Below are 20,952 nucleotides of genomic sequence, written 5' to 3' on the forward strand. Positions count from 1 at the left end.
GTCTTGTTCTTTGGACATAGAACAAGAAAGAATACACCCATAAACAAGAAGTATTATTTATCTCTTACTATTGACCTGCACAGTTCTACACAGTGGTAGAGCTTGAGGGGAACAAGGTTTCAAAAGAAGTATTGGAATACACTGAGTTAATAAAGGGTCTCTTCTCTCAAGAAGTTTTTACAGTTTAACTCAAAATTTTTGCATTTTAAACATGTTTGGAAGTATTTAATTTTCTTGCATCGTCATTTGTCATTTTAAAAGTTACATCTGTAGGGCTTCCCTTGTGGCACAGTGGTGAAGAATCCACCTGCCAATGGAGGGGACATGGGTTTGAGCCCTGGTCCGGGAAGATCTCACATGCCACGGAGCAACTAAGCCCGTGCGCCACAACTACTGAGCCTGCGCTCCAGAGCCTGCGAGCCACAACTACTGAGCCCATGTGCCACAACTACTGAAGTCCGTGCACCTAGAGCCCGTGTTCCACAGCAAGAGAAGCCACCACAATGAGAAGCACACGCACCGCAGCAAAGATTAGCCCCCACTCGCCACAGCTAGAGTAAAGCCCACACACAGCAACTAAGACCCAACACAGCCAAAAATAAGTAAGTAAATAATTCAATAATTTTTTTTTTTTTCGGTACACGGGCCTCTCACTGTTGTGGCCTCTCCCGTTGCGGAGCACAGGCTCCGGACGCGCAAGCTCAGCGGCCATGGCTCACGGGCCCAGCCGCTCTGCGGCATGTGGGATCTTCCCGGACCGGGACATGAACCCGTGTCCCCTGCATCGGCAGGCGGACTCTCAACCACTGCACCACAAGGGAAGCCCAATAAGTTTTTTTAAAAAAATAAAAGTTACGTCTGTAGTGTCTACATAAACTGTGATTCCTGGGTTTTCTCACATGGTACCCAAATACTGTGTATGTTGTATACTGTGTTGTCTTTTCATGTAAATATATTATTAACAAATTACCAAAAAGTAGGGGACATTGTTAAACCATTTGTTTTTAGTTTAAAAGATATGGTTTTTAGTTTAAAAAATATGGTCACTCTAACCATGCGTCAGTATTCTAAGTGGACTTATCCAATTTACATTATCAGTCACATAGTAATACCCCCAAATAAAACAGTGGCAATACATTTCTAACAACCAACAGTAGAAGCAGAACCCCACGGTCCGTCATTCCTTGGATTGTACCTTTATCCAGAATCGTCCTGTGTTTGAAATCTTTGACTTCAAACCACGAATCCAATTGTCTTCTACTTGTCTAACTTCACCACCCTTACTCCCATTCTGGGTCCTCTCCACACTGCTCACTTCTCATTGTCTCCCATTTCTTCTGAATTCCTGTCCAGGATTGCAGGGTCCATCGCTTTTACATCTCTCACACCAGAGTCCTTCCATATTCTCTTGTCCTTCTCCCACACCTGTCTCATCCATCTTCAATCCTGGATCAGTTCATTATCTGTTTTCTCTGTATCTGAGTCAGCAGAGAAAAATCTCATCACTGTGTTGATGGCAGGATTGCAAGCTCAGGTCTTTTTTTGACCTGGCTCATCTACTTGTTCTTGCTTGTCTTACTCATTTCCTATGGAAATGCTGCCAAAATTTTTCATTCTCTCTAAGCCTTCCCTCTTACCCTGAAAAATTCATATTCAAGAGATGACCTTGCCTCCTCTTTCACATAAAAAATAGAAACCATCAGCATTGACCCCTCTCAATTTCTTCTTACTGCAGCCTACCAATATTTTCAGGCCACCTTTTCACTCTTCAAGCCTTAGCATAAAAGCCACCCTGGATCATTCTCTCTCAGTGCAGGTCGTCAGTTCTGTTTTCTGAGCTTCAATCACATAATGAATATAATCACTGTCAAAATGATAGATTTTTTAGGAATAGATTTTAAATTTCCTGCTCTCCACTAAATATATCTGATGAAATAAAAATCATACTTTAAGGAAAGACAAGAAAACTTTAAACATGAAATTCTTTTCTCTGCCCATTTGGACCTCCTCCCTCCCTTCTGGTATGCACTGTGCATCTGCATTATGATAAACCAGACCTTCCCAATGGCAGAGATACCTGCTCAAGCGTAAAGATCAATTTTTCTTCTTCTGGCACCAGCCATGTCACTCTTTAAAAGGTAACCTTCCTTTCTCAATCCTGTGAGGGGTTACGATGACCCACTAGTTGCCTCAAACATGCATGTCTTTGGTGAATTTTATATACAATGCCAATATATCATTTCCCTTAAAGTTAGTGACTGATGCAGAACAGACTGGGTCAGATGACCTGGGGAGATACTGGGCCTCACCTAATGGAATTCTTAGCTTAAATTCTTATTTATGTCCTTATTAATGTTACTTGCTATATTGCTTGTATTCTGCCTATTTTACAAGATTATTGTTTCTTGCACTACCAAATGTGTGACTGAGCTTCTGATAAAATTAATCATGATTAGGTGACTTGAAATGATTGAGCAAATATATAGTTCTATGAGATCAATGATCATGATAGTAAAACTCGAAATATGGGAAGAGGCAACAAACAGGAAACATCTCCTGAACCATAACACACTAGTAAGACAGTCGGTCCAGAGGCTTTTGGCTGCTGTTAACAGGGCCAAGTCCAGTAATAGCACATTGAGTTACCTATCAATGAACTCCTCACCTGACGTGGGAACGAGCATTCCTAGCATCTCATGAAATGCCTCCCAAACTTGGATGAAATTAAGACTGAAGGGCTTCCCTGGTGGTGCAGTGGTTGAGAGTCCGCCTGCTGATGCAGGGGACACGGGTTCGTGTCCCGGTCCGGGAGCATCCCACATGCCGCGGAGTGGCTGGGCCCGTGAGCCATGGCCACTGAGCTTGTGCGTCCGGAGCCTGTGCTCCGCAACGGGAGAGGCCACAACGGTGAGAGGCGTGCGTACCACCAAAAAAAAATTAATATTAATACTAGCAAGCACACTTTCTGATTTATGCCTGAGTTATATATATATTAGATTTATATTAGACTTATTAATAATAGTAAGAATATTTGTATGCTTGCTATTATTAATTTATTATATGTATATAAATTAATATATTGACTACATATGTATTACTTGTAAATATACTTTTGATAACAAAATCGGTAGGCAGGACAGTAAGAAATTAGGGAGGACGTATGCTTTATGAGCAACTAGTTGTAATGAGCCTTCTTGATCTAAACCAAAAAATATCAAAACTTTTTATTTTCTCAATAAATGTTTATTCTGTGTTTTAAGATATGGCAGAAATGTTTCAAAAGAGCTAGTCTTCATTTGCTGTTACTATGACTATATTTTTTACTAACTGTACTAAATACTTCTTTGTCCACTAAACATTCATAAGCATGAAAAATCAGAGTGGTTCAAGATGGCAGAGTAGAAGGACGTGCGCTCACTCCCTCTTGCGAGAGCACTGGAATCACAACTAACTGCTAAACAATCATCAAAAGGAAGACACTGAAACTCACCAAAAAAGACACCCCACATCCAAAGACAAAGGAGAAGCTGCAATGAGATGGTAGGAGGGGTGCAATCACAATAAAATTAAATCCCATAACTGCTGGGTGGGTGACTCACAAATTGGAGAACAACTATACCACAGAAGTCCACCCACTGGACTGAAGGTTCTGAGCCCCACATAAGGCTTCCCAACCTGGGGGTCCGGCAACAGGAGGAGGAATTTCCAGAGAATCAGACTGTGAAGGCTAGCAGGGTTTGGTTGCAGGATTTGATAGGACTGGGAGAAACAGAGACTCCACTCTTGGAGGGCACACACAATGTAGTGTGTGCACCAACCCAGGGGGAAGGAGCAATGACGCCATAAGAGACTGAACCAGACCTACCTGCTAGTGTTGGAAGGTTTCCTGCAGAAGTGGGGTGGGGTGGGGCAGCTGTGGCTCACCGCAGGGACAAGGACACTGGCAGCAGAAGTTCTGGGAAATACTCCTTGGCCTGAGCCCTCCTGGAGTCCACCATTAGCTCCACCAAAGAGCTTCTAGGGTTGAGTGCTGGGTCACCTCAGGCCAAACAACCAACAGGGAGTGAACTCAGCCCCCCCCATCAGGAGACAAGCAGATTAAAGGTTTTTTTTAAATTAATTAATTTACTTATTATTTATTTTTGCCTGTGTTGGGTCTTTGTTGCTGTGCGCAGGCTTTCTTTAGTTGTGGCGAGCAGGGGCTACTCTTTGTTGCGGTGTGCGGACTTCACATTGTGGTGGCTTTTCTTGTTGCGGAGCACGGGCTCTAAGCAAGCAGACTCAGTAGTTGTGGCTTGTGGGCTCTAGAGCACAGGCTCAGTAGTTGTGGAGCACAGGCTTAGTTGCTCTGTGGCATGTGGGATCAGAGCAGGGATCAAACCCATGTCCTCTGCATTGGCAGGCAGATTCTTAACCTCTGTGCCACCAGGGAAGTCCATAGATTAAAGTTTTACTGAACTGTGCCCACCAGAGCAACACCCAGCTCTACACATCACTAGTCCCTCCCATCAGGAAGCTTGCATAAGCCTCTTAGGTAGCCTCATCCACCAGAGGGCAGACATCAGAAGCAAGAAGAACTACAATCCTGTAGCCTGTGGAGTGAAAACCACATTTACAGAAAGATAGACAAAATGAAAAGGCAGAGGACTATGTACCAGATTAAGGAACAAGATAAAACTCCATAAAAACAATTAAATGAAGTGGAGATAGGCAACCTTCCAGAAAAAGAATTCAGAATAATGGTAGTGAAGATGACCCAGGACCTCGGAAAAAGAATGGAGGCAAAGATCGAGAAGATGCAAGACATGTTTAACAGAGATCTAGAAGAATTAAAGAACAAACAAACAGAGATGAATAATACAATAACTGAAATGAAAAATACACTAGAAGGAATCAATAACAGAATAACTGAGGAAGAATGGATAAGTGACCTGGAAGACAGAATGGTGGAATTCACTGCCACAGAAGAGAATAAAGAAAAAAGAATGAGAATAAATGAAGACAGCCTAAGAGACCTCTGTGACAACATTAAACACACCAACATTCACATTATAGGGGTCTCAGAAGGAGAAGAGAGAGAGAGAAAGGGTCTGAGAAAATACTTGAAGAGATTATAGTTGAAAACTTCCCTAACATGGGAAAGGAAATAGCCACCCAAGTCCAGGAAGTGCAGAGAGTCCCACGCAGGATAAACCCAGAGAAGAAACATACCAAGACACATAGTAATCAAATTGACAAAAATTAAAGGCAAAGAAAAGTTATTAAAAGCAACAAGGGAAAAATGACAAATAATATACAGGGGAACTCCCATAAGGTTAACAGCTGATTCTCAGCAGAAACTCTACAAGCCAGGAGGGAGTGGCATGATATATTTAAAGTGATGAAAGGGAAGAACCTACAACCAAGATTACTCTACTCAGCAAGGATCTCATTCAGATTTGATGGAGAAATCAAAAGCTTTACAGACAAGCAAAAGCTAAGAGAATTCAGCATCACCAAACCAGCTCTACAACAAATGCTAAAGGAACTTCTCTAAGTGGGAAACACAAGAGAAGAAAAAGACATACAAAGACAAAACCAAAACAATTAAGGAAATTGTAACAGGAACATACATATTGATAATTACCTTAAATGTGAATGGATTAAACACTCCAACCAAAAGACACAGGTTTGCTGAATGGATACAAAAACAAGACCCATATATATGCTGTCTACAAGAGACCCACTTCAGATCAAGGGACACATATAGACTGAAAGTGAGGGGATGGAAAAAGATATTCCATGCAAATGGAAATCAAAAGAAAGCTGCAGTAGCAATACTCATATCAGATAAAATAGACTTTAAAATAAAGAATGTTACAAGAGACAAGGAAAGACACCACATAATGATCAAGGGATCAACCCAAGAAGAAGATATAACAATTATAAATATGTATGCAACCAACATAGAAGCACCTCAATACAAAAGGCAAATGCTAACAGCTATAAAAGAGGAAATAGTAACACAATAATAGTGGGGGACTTTAACACCTCACCTACACCAATGGACAGATTATCCAGATGGAAAATTAATAAGGAAACACAAGCTTTAAATGACACATTAAATAAGATGGACTTAACTGATATTTATAGGACATTCCATTCAAAAACAGCAGGTTACACTTTTTTCTCAAGTGCACATGGAACATTCTCCAGGATAGATCACATCTTGGATCACAAATCAAGCCTCGGTAAATTTAAGAAAATTGAAATCATATCAAGCATCTTTTCCGACCACAACACTATGATATTAGAAATAAATGACAGGGGAAAAAAACCTAAAAAACATAAACACATGGAGGCTAAACAATACATTACTAAATAATCAAAAGATCACTGAAGAAATCAAAGAGGAAATAAAAAAATACCTAGAGACACACGACAACAAAAGCATGACAATCCAAAACCTATGGTATACAGCTAAAGCAGTTTGAAGAGGAAATTTTATAGCAATACAATCCTACCTCAAGAAACAAGAAAAATCTCAAATAAACAATCTAACCTTACACCTAAAGGAACTAGAGAAAGGAGAACAAACAAAATCCAAAGTTAGTAGAAGGAAAGAAATCACAAAGATCAGAGCAGAAATAAATGAAATAGAAACAAAGAAAACAATAGCAAAGATCAATAAAGCTAAAAGCTGGTTCTTTGAGAAGCTAAGTAAATTTGATAAACCTTTAGCCAGACTCATCAAGAAAAAGAGGGAGAGGACTCAAATCAATAAAATTAGAAATGAAAAAGGAGAAGTTACAACAGACATGGCAGAAATACAAGCATCCTAAGAGACTACTACAAGCAACTCTATGCCAATAAAATGGACAACCTGGAAGAAATGGACAAATTTTTAGAAAGGTATAACCTTCCAAGACTGAACCAGGAAGAAATAGAAAATATGAACAGACCAATCACAAGTAATGATGTTGGAACTGTGATTAAAATTTTTCCAAAAAACAAAAGTCCAGGACCAGATGGCTTCACAGGTGAATTCTATCTAACCTTTAGAGAAGAGCTAACACCCATCCTTCTCAAACTCTTCAAAAAAATTGCAGAGGAAGGAACACTCCCAAACTCATTCTACAAGGCCACCATCACCCTGATACCAAAACTAGACAAAGATACTACAAAAAAAGGAAATTAGAGCAATATCACTGATGAATATAGATGCAAAAATCCTCAACAAAATACTGGCAAACAGAGTCCAACAACACATTAAGAGGCTCATACACCATGATCAAGTGGGATTTATCCCAGGGATGCAAGGATTCTTCAATATATGCAAATCAATCAGTGTGATACACCATTTTAACAAATTGAAGAATAAAAATCATATGATCAACTCAATAGATGCAGAAAAAGCTTTTGACAAAATTCAACACCTATTTATGATAAAAACTCTCCAAAAAATGGGCGTAGAGGGAACTTATTTCAACATAATAAAGGCCATATATGACAAACCCACAGGAAACATCATTCTCAATGGTGAAAACTTGAAAGCAGTTCCTCTAAGATCAGGAACAAGACAAGGATGTCCACTCTCGCCACTATTATTCAACATAGATTTGGAAGTCCTAGCCACGGCATTCAGAGAAGACAAAGAAAAAAAAGAATCCAAATTGGAAAAGAAGACATAAAACTATCACTGTTTGCAGATGACATGATACTATACATAGAGAATCTTAAGATGCCACCAGTCAACTACTAGAGCTAATCAATGAATTTGGTAAACTTGCAGGATACAAAACTAATGCACAGAAATCTCTTGCATTCCTGTAAACTAACAACAAAAGATCAGAAGGAGAAATTAAGGAAACAATCCCATTCACCATTGCAAAAAGAATAAAATACCTAGGAATAAACCTACCTAAGTAGGTAAAAGACCTGTACTCAGAAAACTATAAGACACTGATGAAAGAAATCAAAGATGACACAAACAGATGGAGAGATATACCATGTTCTTGGATTGGAAGTATCAATATTGTGAAAATGACTCTACTACTCAAAGCAATCTACAGATTCAGTGCAATCCCTATCAAATTACCAATGGTGTTTTTTACAGAACTAGAACAAAAAATCTTAAAATTTGTATGGAGACACAGAAGACCCTGAATAGCCAAAGCAATCTTGAGAGAAAAAAATGGAGCTGGAGGAATCAGACTCCCTGACTTCAGACTATACTACAAAGCTACAGTAATTAAGACAATATGATACTGGCACATAAACAGGAATATAGATCAATGGAACAGGATAGAAAGCCCAGAGATAAACCCACGCACCTATTCTTAGCTAATCTATGACAAAGGAGGCAAGGATATATAATGGAGAGAAGATAGTCTCTTCAATAAGTGATGTTGGGAAGACTGGACAATTACATGTAAAAGAATGAAATTAAAATACTCTCTAACACCATACACAAAAATAAACTCAAAACAGATTAAAGACCTAAATGTAAGACCGGGCACTATAAAACTCTTGGAATAAAACATAGGAAGAACACACTTTGCAATAAATCACAGCAAGATTGCTTTTTTACCCACCTCCTAGAGTAATGGAAATAAAACCAAAAATAAACAAATGGGACCTAATGAAACTTAAAAGCTTTTGCACATCAAAGGAAACTATAAACCAGATGAAAAGAAAACCCTCAGAATAGGAGAAAATATTTGTAAACGAATCAATGGACAAAGGATTAATCTCCAAAATATATAAACAGCTCATGCAGCTCAATATTAAAAAAACAAACAACCCAATCCAAAAATGGGCAGAAGACCTAAATAGACATCTCTCCAAAGAAGACATACAGATGGCCAAGAGGCACATGAAAAGCTGCTCAACATCACTAATCATTAGAGAAATGCAAATAAAAACTACAATGAGGTATCACCTCACACCAGTTAGAATGGGCATCATCAGAAAATCTACAAACAACAAATGCTGGAGAGGGTGTGGAGAAAAGGGAACCCTCTTGCACTGTTGGTGGTAATGTAAATTGATACAGCCACTATGGAGAACAGTACAGAGGTTCCTTAAAAAACTATAAATAGAATTACCATATGACCCAGCAATCCCACTACTGGGCATATACCCAGAGAAAACCATAATTCAAAAAGAATCATGTACCACAATGTTCACTGCAGCTCTATTTACAATAGCCAGGAAATGGAAGCAACCTAAATGTCCATCGACAGACAAATGGATGAAAAAGATGTGGTACATATATACAATGGAATATTACTCAGCCATAAAAAGGAATGAAATTGGGTTATTTGTAGGGACGTGGATGGACCTAGAGACTGTCATACAGAGTGAAGTAAGTCAGAAAGAAAAACAAATATCGTATATTAATGCATATATGTCGAACCTAGAAAAATGGTACAGATGAACCAGTTTGCAAAGCAGAAATAGAGACACAGATGTAGAAAACAAATGTATGGACACCAAGCGGGGAAAGTGGGGGTGGGTGGGTGGTGGTGGGATGAATTGGGAGATTGGGTTGACATATATACACTAATATGTATAAAATAGGTAAGTAATCAGAACCTACTGTATAAAAAAAATAATTAAATTTAAAAAAAAAGCATGAAAAATCATTGTGCTCTGTGTAAGAATGTTGAAAATATAGATTTTCTCAAGAGATACTAATGACAACTTTCATTATAGTTTTGAGAAGAAACTCTAGTATTTGTATATTTTTTTGTTTGAAATAAATACATCATTGGAGTGCTAATAAATTTCATTTCTGGATCAAATGAAAATTTAAATTTAGAAGGTATATACCAATAATTTTTTTTAATTCTCATTAAAATTTTTAAAATTCTAATTCCAAAATTTCTACCAATAACTTATGTTTTTAACATATCAAAACATATATGTTAAAAAGAAAATAAGACATTATTTGTATCAGTTTATTCCAATACTAAAACTATAATAGTGCCCCAGAAATGGGAGGAAAATGACATTGTCAAGATAATTAATTTTTCTAGTTAAAAATTAATATTTGGTAATATGACCTGACCAAGTCCTTAGGCTTCTTTTCCTTTATAATTTCACTGTGTTCTCATCTCTGTTGAAATGTTATGTATTTTAAATACTCAATTGCCTCATCCAGTGCTTGCCAATTTTTTAAAAACTTTAAAATAAGTAGCTCTAGTTGGTAGTTTCCTTAAAAGAGAATATTACCTTACGGTACTTAAATTCAACTTCCTCAAAATTTCTGTATAAAAGCAGCCAATTAATCCTGCCATATGGGGCTCTGGGCTCTACAATGAGTATAATTTTTCTTTAAAAATTGCCAGTTTCACTGACCTATGCTCCATCACAGATGTTTTAGTATTCTGCCGGGGAAATTAGTAATGCCTGCCGACCAACATGTTCTATTTAGTGTACCGCTTCATCAAGTGCTAAAATGTATGTCTCCATGACTAGTGATTGCTGAGGCTCCTCAATCTTGTAAATTTCCAGACATTTTTCTTACTACATGGAGTAAAGTGTTAAGTTCATAGATTTTGATGACATTTAAAATGATTACCCAGCAGTAATCATTGGGTAAGAGAAAAAATTGCAATGCTTCCTATTTCTTTGAAATTATGTAAACAGAAGTCTTCTCGACATGACACCTCAACTAAAATTTATGGGCATGCCCACATTTAAATATGTAAATCCAATTAATTTGAGTAAATATCGAGTTCCATTTGTGTTTTGCACATTCCCATGTAGCATCTTAATAAAATTTAAACTGATTTCATTTATTGAATTCTGTAAATTTAAAAGATAATCTACCATGAATCAATCAGAGCATCATTTACATTGCTTATATCAAGTAAGCTTAAATCGATGAATGTGTAAGGATATTAAACAACAAATACCATCATTGGTCACCTTTGGAGGATATTAAGGAACCAACTCATTATTCCGAAAATTGGTAAATAGAGGGAAAGAATCAAATATTTATTCTGCCTTTCCATAAAGAAATGTACCTCAGAACAACAAAATGGTTGATAAAGGAAAGTTTCTTTTTATAGAGTAGCTGCACAAATAATAGAAAAAGGAAAGACAATTAGAGTAATGCCATTTTACAACTCTAAGTTAAATTAATGGATTTAAGCAAAGATCAATGACTTCAAACATCACAAAAAGAAAAACAACCAGGCATATGTGCCTTCTGATAGAAATATATACCATCACCTATGATATAGTCCTTTGAACCTGAATCTGATCAAGCCTCTAGATCTATTGATCAATTTACAGAAAATACAATAAGTACAGAAAAGAGGAAGGAATGTATTAAATGACAGCATGAGGTGCAATTGGCAAAATTCACACTGGAAATTATAGGACAAATAACTCAGTTTCTTGCACAAATAAATCGCAAGGAAAATACAAAGAGATGGATAAATTCAGACATAACACTACATTGTATTTTTAGACAATATTTTTTTACTATTCATGTTTCAGAGATTTTCCCCACCAACTTATTAATAAAGAATTAAGATAGAGATGTAATCTATCTTTCTAATTTTAAAACTGTTGTTTCTCTTTTCTAGGGTAAAACAATAATAATAATGATAAAAATCTCAAGCTAGAAAGTAGTCTCTCTTCCACTGAAGGAGGAGAAAAAGCAAGCCTGTAAAATTCTTTACAACTTCAGCTAAGGACAGACAATCTTTCCATTCTTACCCTGGAGTCCTGTTTTAGTTTGCTAGGGCTGCCATAACAAATACAGTTCTGGAGGCTAGAAGTCTAAAATCAAGGAGCTGAGAGGTCTGACGTCTTCTGAAGACCCTCTCCTTGACTTGCAGATGGCCACCTTTTGTCGTGTCCTCACATGGTCTTTTTTCTATACACATGTGCCTCTGGTGTCTCTCAGTATGTCCAATTATTTTCTTCTTTTAAGGACATCAGTCACATTAAATTAGGGCTGACCCTAACACCCTTATTTGAACTTAATCACCTCTTTAAAGACCCTGTCTCCAAATACAGTCACATTCTAAGGTACTGGAGGTTAGAGCTTCAACATGAATTTTGGGGGGGACAATATAGCCCATAACAAGTTCTTTCAAGAATCTAACCGTGTTTATTTGTAACATCAATGCCATATTAACTGTTTAAAATGGTTTGAAATCTAGAAAAAACTTGATGTTGAGTAGAGAAACAAATGTTGACTCAAAAGCTAAGCCCTTGAAACTCATGGAATTAATTACAAAGCTACACTTTGCAAATAGTCTGTAGCCCAACACTTCTAATCATTCCTTGACTCTCACACCTTAATTCTCCAGACATGTGCCCTCCAATATGGTAGCCACATGTGGCCAGTAAGCATTTGGAATGTGGCTGGTCCAAATTGAGATGTGCTATTAGTCTAAAATCACTGAATTTCAAAGACTTAGTAAGAAAAAATATATAAACTATCTCAGTAATTTTTATATTTATTACATGTTCAAATATCTTGGATATATAGATTATTGAAGTTAATTTAATCTGTTCCTCATTTTTAAAAAATTATGGTTACTGAAAAAGTTTAAAATTACATATGTGACTAGAATTATATTTTTATTGGATGGTGCTTTCCCAAAATGCAGGTATGTGTCATTTGAATTAAGACTTGTTTTGAAGGCTTTCTTAGACTTCTGATTTATAACTGTCCCCAAGGATCCCTTTCCTTTTCTCACCCCCACTAATTTACACACGTACAGAATTCTAGCACTTTATCCAGTCCATAACACACATTTCAAAACTAAGGAACACTTGCCCACTTCTTAGGAAGACAATCTGTAATGCCAACTTAACAAATTCAACTGAAATGTTATATTCATTGAAATTTTAAGTGATGAGTAATCCTGTTGCCTTTCACCTTTCCCTGGAAATGAGAGAAATTGTAAAAGGATCAATTGACAAAGATATTCTCATTTCGCATTTACTAGTAGTACGAAAAAGCGTTATGCTCTAATTTTATCAAGACACTAGAACTGAGGACTTCCCCGGTGGCGCAGCGGTTAGGAATCCACCTGCCAATGCAGGGAACATGGATTCGAGCCCTGGTCCAGGAAGATCTCATATGCCGCCGGGCAGCTAAGCCCGTGCACAACTACTGAGCCTGCGCTCTAGAGCCCGCGAACCACAACTACTGAGCCCCGTGCCACAACTACTGAAGCCCGCGCGCCTAGAGCCCATGCTCCGCAACGAGAGAAGCCACTGCAATGAGAGAACCCTGCGCAGTGCAACAAAGAGTAGCCCCCGCTCTCTGCAACTAGAGAAAGCCCGCGCAGCAACAAAGACCCAACGCAGCCAAAAATAAAATAAATAAATTTATTAAAAGAAAAAAAACACACTAGAATTGGGATTATCAGGATAGTTTCTAAAAATTTTGAAGGAATTATTTTACGCACTTTCAGCTGCTAGATCTTATGATGGAATAGAAATTTTGGTTTGTTTTAAAGTTGATGTTGAATAGTTGAGAGGAAGAACTATAGATAGGAGTACTTCAGGATCAGGAATTTATCACTTTTTCAGGAACATAAAACATGGTTAACATTCACATCTTTTAGAAGTATTTATTTTCCATTTTTAAAATAGCATTGTTGGGTGTAATTTAAAGGAGTGCTAGAACTTGAATACCCAGCAGGGACTGGAGCATCTGAAAGCATTTTAAAATTCCTGTTTGCTACACCCTGCTTTAAGCACTTTCATATAGCTGGGAAGTGGAGAGGGAAAAAAATGCTCAATTTGCACAGTGAATGATTAAAGGAAAGATAAAAGCTAATAGCCCTGTTACTTAACTAATTTTTTAATTTTCAAAGCTAACTTGGGCTATGTTAAACTACATGCCCCTCCCAGTTGGACCTACCTAAAATATATAAAAGCAAAAAGCACCCTTCCCCCAAATCCTTAACCTTAACTGCAGTTTTATTAAGTTTATATTCATATGAGGGGAAATATAAATAAATTACATTGTTTCTCAAACATATTATCAAGTTCTATCATTAAAATTTTTATTTGACTTGTGAGCATTGTAACTCACCTTCAATGGATATAATTTTATATCCTAAGTATGATGTCAAGCATACCTTCTAAATTCCTTAAATTGAATAAGTTATACTTACCATCAACACTTAAGATTTTAAAAATTTCTCTAAAACTTGCATTTTAAAATTAAATTTGTAAAAAATCCTATTTTAGCAAGCTTGATTATATCAACTGGTAAAACTTTATTTTACAAGCAATAGGAATTGGATCAAATGATTATTATAATCCAGAGGAATTATTTTATAACCATAGCAAATGCCATTATACATACTGCCAAAACAGATTTAATAGACAATACTGAACTGTACAAGAGTTATTTATTTTTCCTTAATCTCAAAGCTATTTTAGTAATACAAAAAGCCATATTAACATTTTTCCATTAGAAAACAATGTGATGTACAAAACTTTGGATGAAAGGATATATGTCAAATTTCACTTAATCATTTGGTGGAAAACCCACCACTCCATCAATACCACCCAAAGTGTTTTAGGCAATGATTAAAGTCAAAGTAAGCATCTTAATAAATTCCAGCTGTTAAAACAACAAACCTAGTAATATAGTTTGCTACATAGTATTTTTGACTACTCAGGAGTTACTTTTTAAAATCTATTTTTTTTCTGAGTCCTACCACATACCAAGTGCTATACTTGTCCAAGTGGGTATTTGAGAAGTTGGTAAGGTGGAAGACCCCATACAGCGGTCCTTGGGTTACCAGACTTGACTTTTAACTTTCAAACATCCTCCAAGATCAAGAAACACCAACTAAAATTACACACTCCTCCAAGTGTTATTTGATTTTATTAGTGGGGAGGGTAAAGAGGTCATGAACTATTATTTATAATCCATTATTCCAATTAAAACCGTATGTCAAAAGCTAACTTATTTTTCTAATGAGTTTAAGATTTGACATTATTACAAACGTGGTTCACTACTGACTTATTGTGAACCCTACAAGGCACACTGCTCAAAAACAGCAAAGCAGGTGTGCATAAACGCTTTTCTTTGCATTTAGTGAAATAATGATATTTGATACCCATCTTTATCTTAAAATTCCATTCAGTTTAGGGTCCAGTGAAGAAAATAAATCTAGTTACAGATGGTAAAGAGCAAAGAAGGTAAACTAGTAAGGATTATTACTATACAAGGAAATTTATTCTCTATCTTTTCCTTTGAATAACAAGATGCTAACACACTACTTTCATTTAAAAAAAAAATGCTTGCAACTATTGAATTGAGGCAAGTACTAAAGGCCCATAAACTGACAAAGTCGTCCATTCACCACCATTACTTCTTTACATAAGCTTGTTTTCCTAAGTATAATGCGTACTCTAAGCTATAATTTGGAAATTAGCCAAGCACTAAGCAATTACAATGGCAGGTAATACACCATCGGTTTTTGAAACACATTCGGTCACTTTTCATGACCCACCTGCAGTTTGGATTAAATAGACTCTCACTCAGTATAAATTTGTTTTGGGATCTGCATGACAACAACAACAAAAAATGTAGTTTTATGACATTTTCACATAAGACATTTAAAGAGTCTTTGGGTCATACCACTTTTGTATTAAGTGATTCATCCTGACATGCTATTAACTACAATAAAAATAATTGTTCAATTTTTAAATGAAAACTAAATGCAGATAAATGGTAACAGATTTGACATGGAATGCTGTAAAATAGTCCTGTACGTAATCTGATACTACTGATTACAAATTTCCCAGTTTGAAAACTTCAGATTAAAAACCACAAGAAAATTTACTCTTGATGGCATGCGAGATCTTCTTCAAAATGAAACTAGAACCTCAAAGTCTCAGTATTTTATCAAACATAAAGAAACACAACAAATTTGTACATTTTATTCACATTTATTTTTCGCTTTTAGTGTGCTCACAGAAAATTAGAACACCTTAAGCAGGAGTTTAATAGCAATTTTTGTAAGCAAAGTTACATTCCATCTCTAAGTCAAATTGGTCAAAGCTTCTCCAGTATTTACAAAACATGATAGACAAGATGCTACACAAAACCATTGCATCTGAAGATTTTTTCCTTATTCTCAAAGACGACTGGAAAAGAAAGCATTGTCTGCTGTAATCAAAAACATACCACAGTATAAACAGTAACCATTCCACTTATCACAGCTTGGTTGAGTTTAAAATTTGTGTTTAAAAGGTCCAAGATGACTGCAGTTTTACAAAAATGGGCAGGGTGGAAAGTTGCAAACTTCATGTGCTTCTGGATATCAAGATTTGTTTTTATACAATAGTCACAGTTAAAAACACCCTGCTGGTAATACATAATTACACTTTATTAAGGTCATAAACCAGCAATAAACAATAAAGCCTATACAACTTGTAGTTCTACTTAATCACTGACTGGTACAGCTAACATGAGATAAGTGAAAAGTTCCTATGGTTTAAATGAACTCCTAAGACTATGATCTTTTTAAAAATCTGGGTATTGGTGTTTTTTTCTTTTTTCCACTTTCCTTCTTAATCAAGACTTGTAGTGTTGTAAACCTGCCTCACAAAATACATCGTAATAACTTTTCTTTAAAAAAAAAAAAAGACTAAGCCTTTACACCATCCTTTCTAGTGGTACATTGTCTTGGCAATGCTATGCACCACTAAATTTCTCCATCGTGGCTCCTATCACTTCATCGGATATCCCTTTTTGACCCACCCATCTCCTTCATATATGGGCATGTCCATAGATTGACAAAGAAAGTTTACATTTTTGAATAAAGATGCAAAGTATGCAAAAAACATTAATACTGATGCAAAAAATAAAAATAAAAGAGAAACAAGGCAGAGGAAGGTAACTAAGCTCTCCTCGACCTGTTGGAATGGTGGTAACAGAATGATCTGAGATGGGATCTGTGGGTAGGTGGTTAAAAACAAAATTTGCTGCTTAAAAAAAAGTAAAGTAAGAAAAGACATCTTTAAAATCAATCCCTGGTTGTAGACAAGTTCTCCAAAACCAGTACCTGGCACCACTCCAACAAACAAACGGGGGGGGAGAAAAGTTCTTCGATTATCTCAAAAAATCTTGCCCTTTTACTCTGCCGCCTCCGCTGGGGGGGCTTCTGGACTGCACTCGGGCTGGGCCTCCTGTGAGGGAGCTGCGCAGGCTGACGACGCCGCAGCGGCCGCCGCCTCCTCCGCGGGGGCCGCCTCCTGCTCCGGGGGCGCGCCGGGCCCCGCGGCCGAGGGCGCCTCGCAGGTGGCCGCGCTGGCCCCGGCCTCCTCGGTCTTCTCCTCTGCCTTGCTGGGCTCCTCGGCGGCCTTGGCCTCCTCGCTAGCGGACGGCTTCTCGGGCGCGACGGCGGCCTCCTCGGGCTTGGCCTCCTGCGGGTCGCCCCCCGCCGCCCCCTGCTCGCCCGCGGCCGCCTCCTCGCTCGGCGCCGCCGCCGGCTCCCCGGAGGCCGCGCCCGCAGCCTCGCCGGCGGCCGCAGCGGCGCCCCCGGCGGCCTCGTCCTTGCCGCCTTCGGCGGAGGCGCCGGCGGTGCCTTCGGCTTCACCGCCCTCTCCCGCTTCCTTCTTGTTCTTCTTGAAGGAGAAGCCGCTCAGCTTGAAAGACTTCTTGAAGGAAAAGCGCTTCTTTTTTTTTTTCGGGGTCTCGTTGCTGGGCGAGGGCGTGGCCCCGTCCTCGGCCTTGGGCGAAGACGTCGAGGAGGCGGCTGACGCGGCCTCCCCCTCCGCGGCCGTGGGCGAGCCGGGCTCGACGGCCTCGCCCTCCGCGGGGGCCTCCTTCTCCGCAGGGCTGGCCCCAGCCTCGGGGGCGGCGGCGGCCAGCTCATCTTTCTCGGCCGCGGCTGGCGACGCCGCCCCGCTCCCGGCGGCCGCGGGCTCCTCCTTGTCGGCGGCCGGGGCGCTGCCGTTAGCCTGCAGCTCCTCCTTGGCGCCGGGCTCGGCGGCCGCGGGAGAAGCGTCGCCGTTTACCTTCACGTGGCCATTTTCCTGCGGGGCAGAGAAAGCGGGAGGTCACTGAAGGGGGCCTGGGCCTGTCATCCCCGCCCCCACTCCAGGACCGGGAGGGGCTGGCGTCCCCCGGGGCCCCTCTGGTTTTGGAGACCTTCTCCTTCATGGGGAGGCGGTATTGGATGCCCAGAGGAGAGTTCCTCGAAGACCTGGGGGTAGTGCTGTTTGGGATGTCTAAAGGAACTGAGGAAGCCTCGACTACGCAATAAATGCCCCCGAGGCCTTAAAAGGGCCGAGTCTGAAACGTGGAAAGCAAAGGGTAACCCATTCCAACCTTTGCCTCAAGGGCTTTGGGATAAAGGAGTCACGTAATATATGATACGCCAAACGCCCTTTGGAGGGAGGCACAGAGCCGGAGCGGGTGATCTGCGCCTAGGTTACACATCCCCCTTTCTCCCTAAACTCTAAAGGCGCCTTCAAAACACCAAGAACTCCCAGGGGGATCCCAGCGTTCCAGCCAGAAGTGCCTGGGCTGCGCGCGCAAAGGCCCTACGCCCGCCAAGGGCCTGGGGTCGGCAGGGGGCGCTGCGGCTCCATGGCGCGGAGCGGGGCGCAGGCGGGCGCGGAGGGGCGGGGCGGCCGGGCCACCCCGCCCTGCCCGGTCGGGCCCTGCCCGCTAGCCAAGGCGCCCCCAAGCCCGGATAGCGCAGCGCGGAGTCCGCAAACAAAGCTCAGGTGGCACCCTAGTCTGGATAAAACTAACAAGGCAGGGGGAAACCGATTATTTCAGAGGTCTCGCCTCTTCTTCCACGCCCACCTTCGCCAGTGATTCTGCGAAGCCCGGGCGCGCCCAGGCGGCTCGTTTTGCATTTTTAACGGGTTCAAAGCCTCTTGGCAGAGCTTGCCGCCGAAGCAACACGGCCTCTGCTCTAGGAAAAGAGGCGTGGTGGGTGCCCGGTGTTTGCGAAGCAGCCACCCTTGGCCGACCTCTCGGGCCCACCCAACCGTAGCCATCCTCCTGGGTTCGGGCATCGCAGGGGCAGCCCCCGCAGTGGTCCAGGCGGCACGCACAGCAACAATCTCGACCGAAACACAAGAACTGCCTCTGGTTGACCATCTGGACAGGTTCTTCAAGGACCCACAGTCTTCCCACACTAGGGAGACCATTTAAAAGTCAGATGGGTGTGTAATTCCAGAGACAACTACGAATAAAGATTTAGAACAGTGGGAAAAGCCCACCGAAAGGTAGTGAAACCCTTCTGCCCAGCTCCAGCCAGCCAGCCAGCAACCTTTCCAAGAACCCGGGGCACGCCGCCTCGGCATACAATAAGACAGCCCTTCTTCCCTCCTCGCCTTTCTCCACCGCCATCCCTATTCGCCCTCCCCCCGCCCTTCCCTACCCACATACACAATCACACCAGTTCAGAAATCTTGAAGGCGACCCAGTCTCGACAACAAACACGAGAGACACTCAAATACCTTTGTGCCCACTAAACACAAATGCAACCTGGCTGGGTGCGGGGGTGTGGGGTAGCACCTAGCTAGTCACGTTCTGCCAAGCTCCAAACACGCCATTTTAGACGATTTATCATTCATTCCTCCCGTCTACACAAGAATTCACCAGGATTCTCCGGGAACCACTAGTTTGGAGTGGGGGGAGACCCCACCTATAAGAAATTGACAATTTAAGCTATCGATTTCCATTCAACTTTCAGACTGGAATCTGGTCATGGTCCTCTCCGCCGAAGGCGCTTCGGGCACGACCAGAAGGGAAGGGGAAGCGTCGGGACTAGAGAAAGACACCAAAGAAATAACCAGAACCACAGGTAGAATTTACCTGCCCATTCGCTTTAGAAGGCGACGAGGCCACAGCCGCCTCTCCAGGCCTCTCCGCGGCGGCTTCTCCCTTCGCAGCGGTCTTGGAGAATTGGGCACCCATGCTGGCTTCTTCAACAAAGAAACTCAACAGATCCAAGGGGGGAACAAAGAGCTTCGGGTTGGTGTAACGACGGGGCAAGCAGTAGCGGCGGCGGCAGCAGCAGCGGCGGCAGCAGCAGCGGCACACACACCGGAGGGAGGGGGGAGTGGGGGTGGTGAAGAGGACAGAACAGAACCGATTAAATACACTCCGGATAAAAAAATTTTAGTCGAAGAGATCAAAAAGCAGCAGCGCAGGAGGGAGGGAAAAAGGGTGGAAAAGTCGAGCACAAAAAAAGGAGCCCAAGTGTAGTTTTTTAAAAAAAGAAGTAATAAAAAAATCCCAGATTTGTAGCCGCACTGTAGACAAGAGGAAAATGGAGAAATCTCCCTGGTTGCTAATAAGATGCGGGGTCCAACGCCCAAGTGCACAGATGAATGGGCTCGCGGGCGCTGACGCGGCCCCCGCGCGCGCCGGCCAATCCGCGCGCCGCACACAAAGCAGGGGGCGGGGCCTGTGCGCCCGGCGAACAATGGAGCCGCGCTTTGCAAACGGTTTGAAAATCAGCCTCAGACCGAGAATTAATGTCCTCCAAATAAATAAATCAATTAAAAAATACATGCCTCTCGCCTCCCTCTGCTTGAAAATACTAATGCATTACTTGATTGGCTTGCTTTGTTTGTAATTAATTAACGCGGGAGGGGTGGTACTTGTGGATGGGGGCGGAGAAAGCGTTAACTTGACTCGCTTTGACTCTGGTCGGTCTATATCCGTGTCTGTCTCCCTCCCCTCCCTCCCCTCCCCCATCTTTCCCGTGTGTTTCTGTGTATGTGTGTATGTATGCGAGTTTTTAAGACAATGGTGGGGATATGTGTGCAGCATGTTTTCTGTCTCTGTGTTCCATATTGGTTTCACAGATACTGCACAGGGTTTGTTTTTCTAACGGTTGCAAATGTGAATTAGCCCCAAATTGAAAGGTATTTAAACCAAGAAGATCGAATTTCATCAAACGAGATCGCGAGTTAGAATTAGGTCTGTAGGCCAGATGTAGAAAA

The 20,952-nt window shown here is 40.9% G+C and overlaps 1 protein-coding gene across 1 annotated transcript; it reads right to left on the reverse strand.

The window, feature by feature from the left end:
• Positions 1 to 15,907: 15,907 nt before the first annotated feature.
• MARCKS (myristoylated alanine rich protein kinase C substrate) lies at positions 15,908 to 20,436 on the reverse strand. Its single transcript, XM_060030063.1, has 2 exons — positions 19,817 to 20,436; positions 15,908 to 18,018 (listed from the first exon to the last, which is right to left on the reverse strand). Exons 1-2 carry the CDS (start codon positions 19,916 to 19,918, stop codon positions 17,116 to 17,118), a joined length of 1,005 nt encoding a protein of 334 aa, XP_059886046.1. The 5' UTR covers positions 19,919 to 20,436; the 3' UTR covers positions 15,908 to 17,115.
• Positions 20,437 to 20,952: the final 516 nt, after the last annotated feature.

Source organism: Delphinus delphis, chromosome 14, assembly GCF_949987515.2.
Source record: "Delphinus delphis chromosome 14, mDelDel1.2, whole genome shotgun sequence".
NCBI classification, from domain to species: domain Eukaryota; kingdom Metazoa; phylum Chordata; class Mammalia; order Artiodactyla; family Delphinidae; genus Delphinus; species Delphinus delphis.

Excerpts from the sequence above, each read along its gene's own strand:
- MARCKS (XM_060030063.1), bottom strand. The coding sequence starts at position 19,918 with ATGGGTGCCCAATTCTCCAAGACCGCTGCGAAGGGAGAAGCCGCCGCG. Across the intron at positions 18,019-19,816 it reads CTTCTAAAGCGAATGGGCAG|GAAAATGGCCACGTGAAGGT; the intron begins GTAAATTCTACC and ends TCTGCCCCGCAG.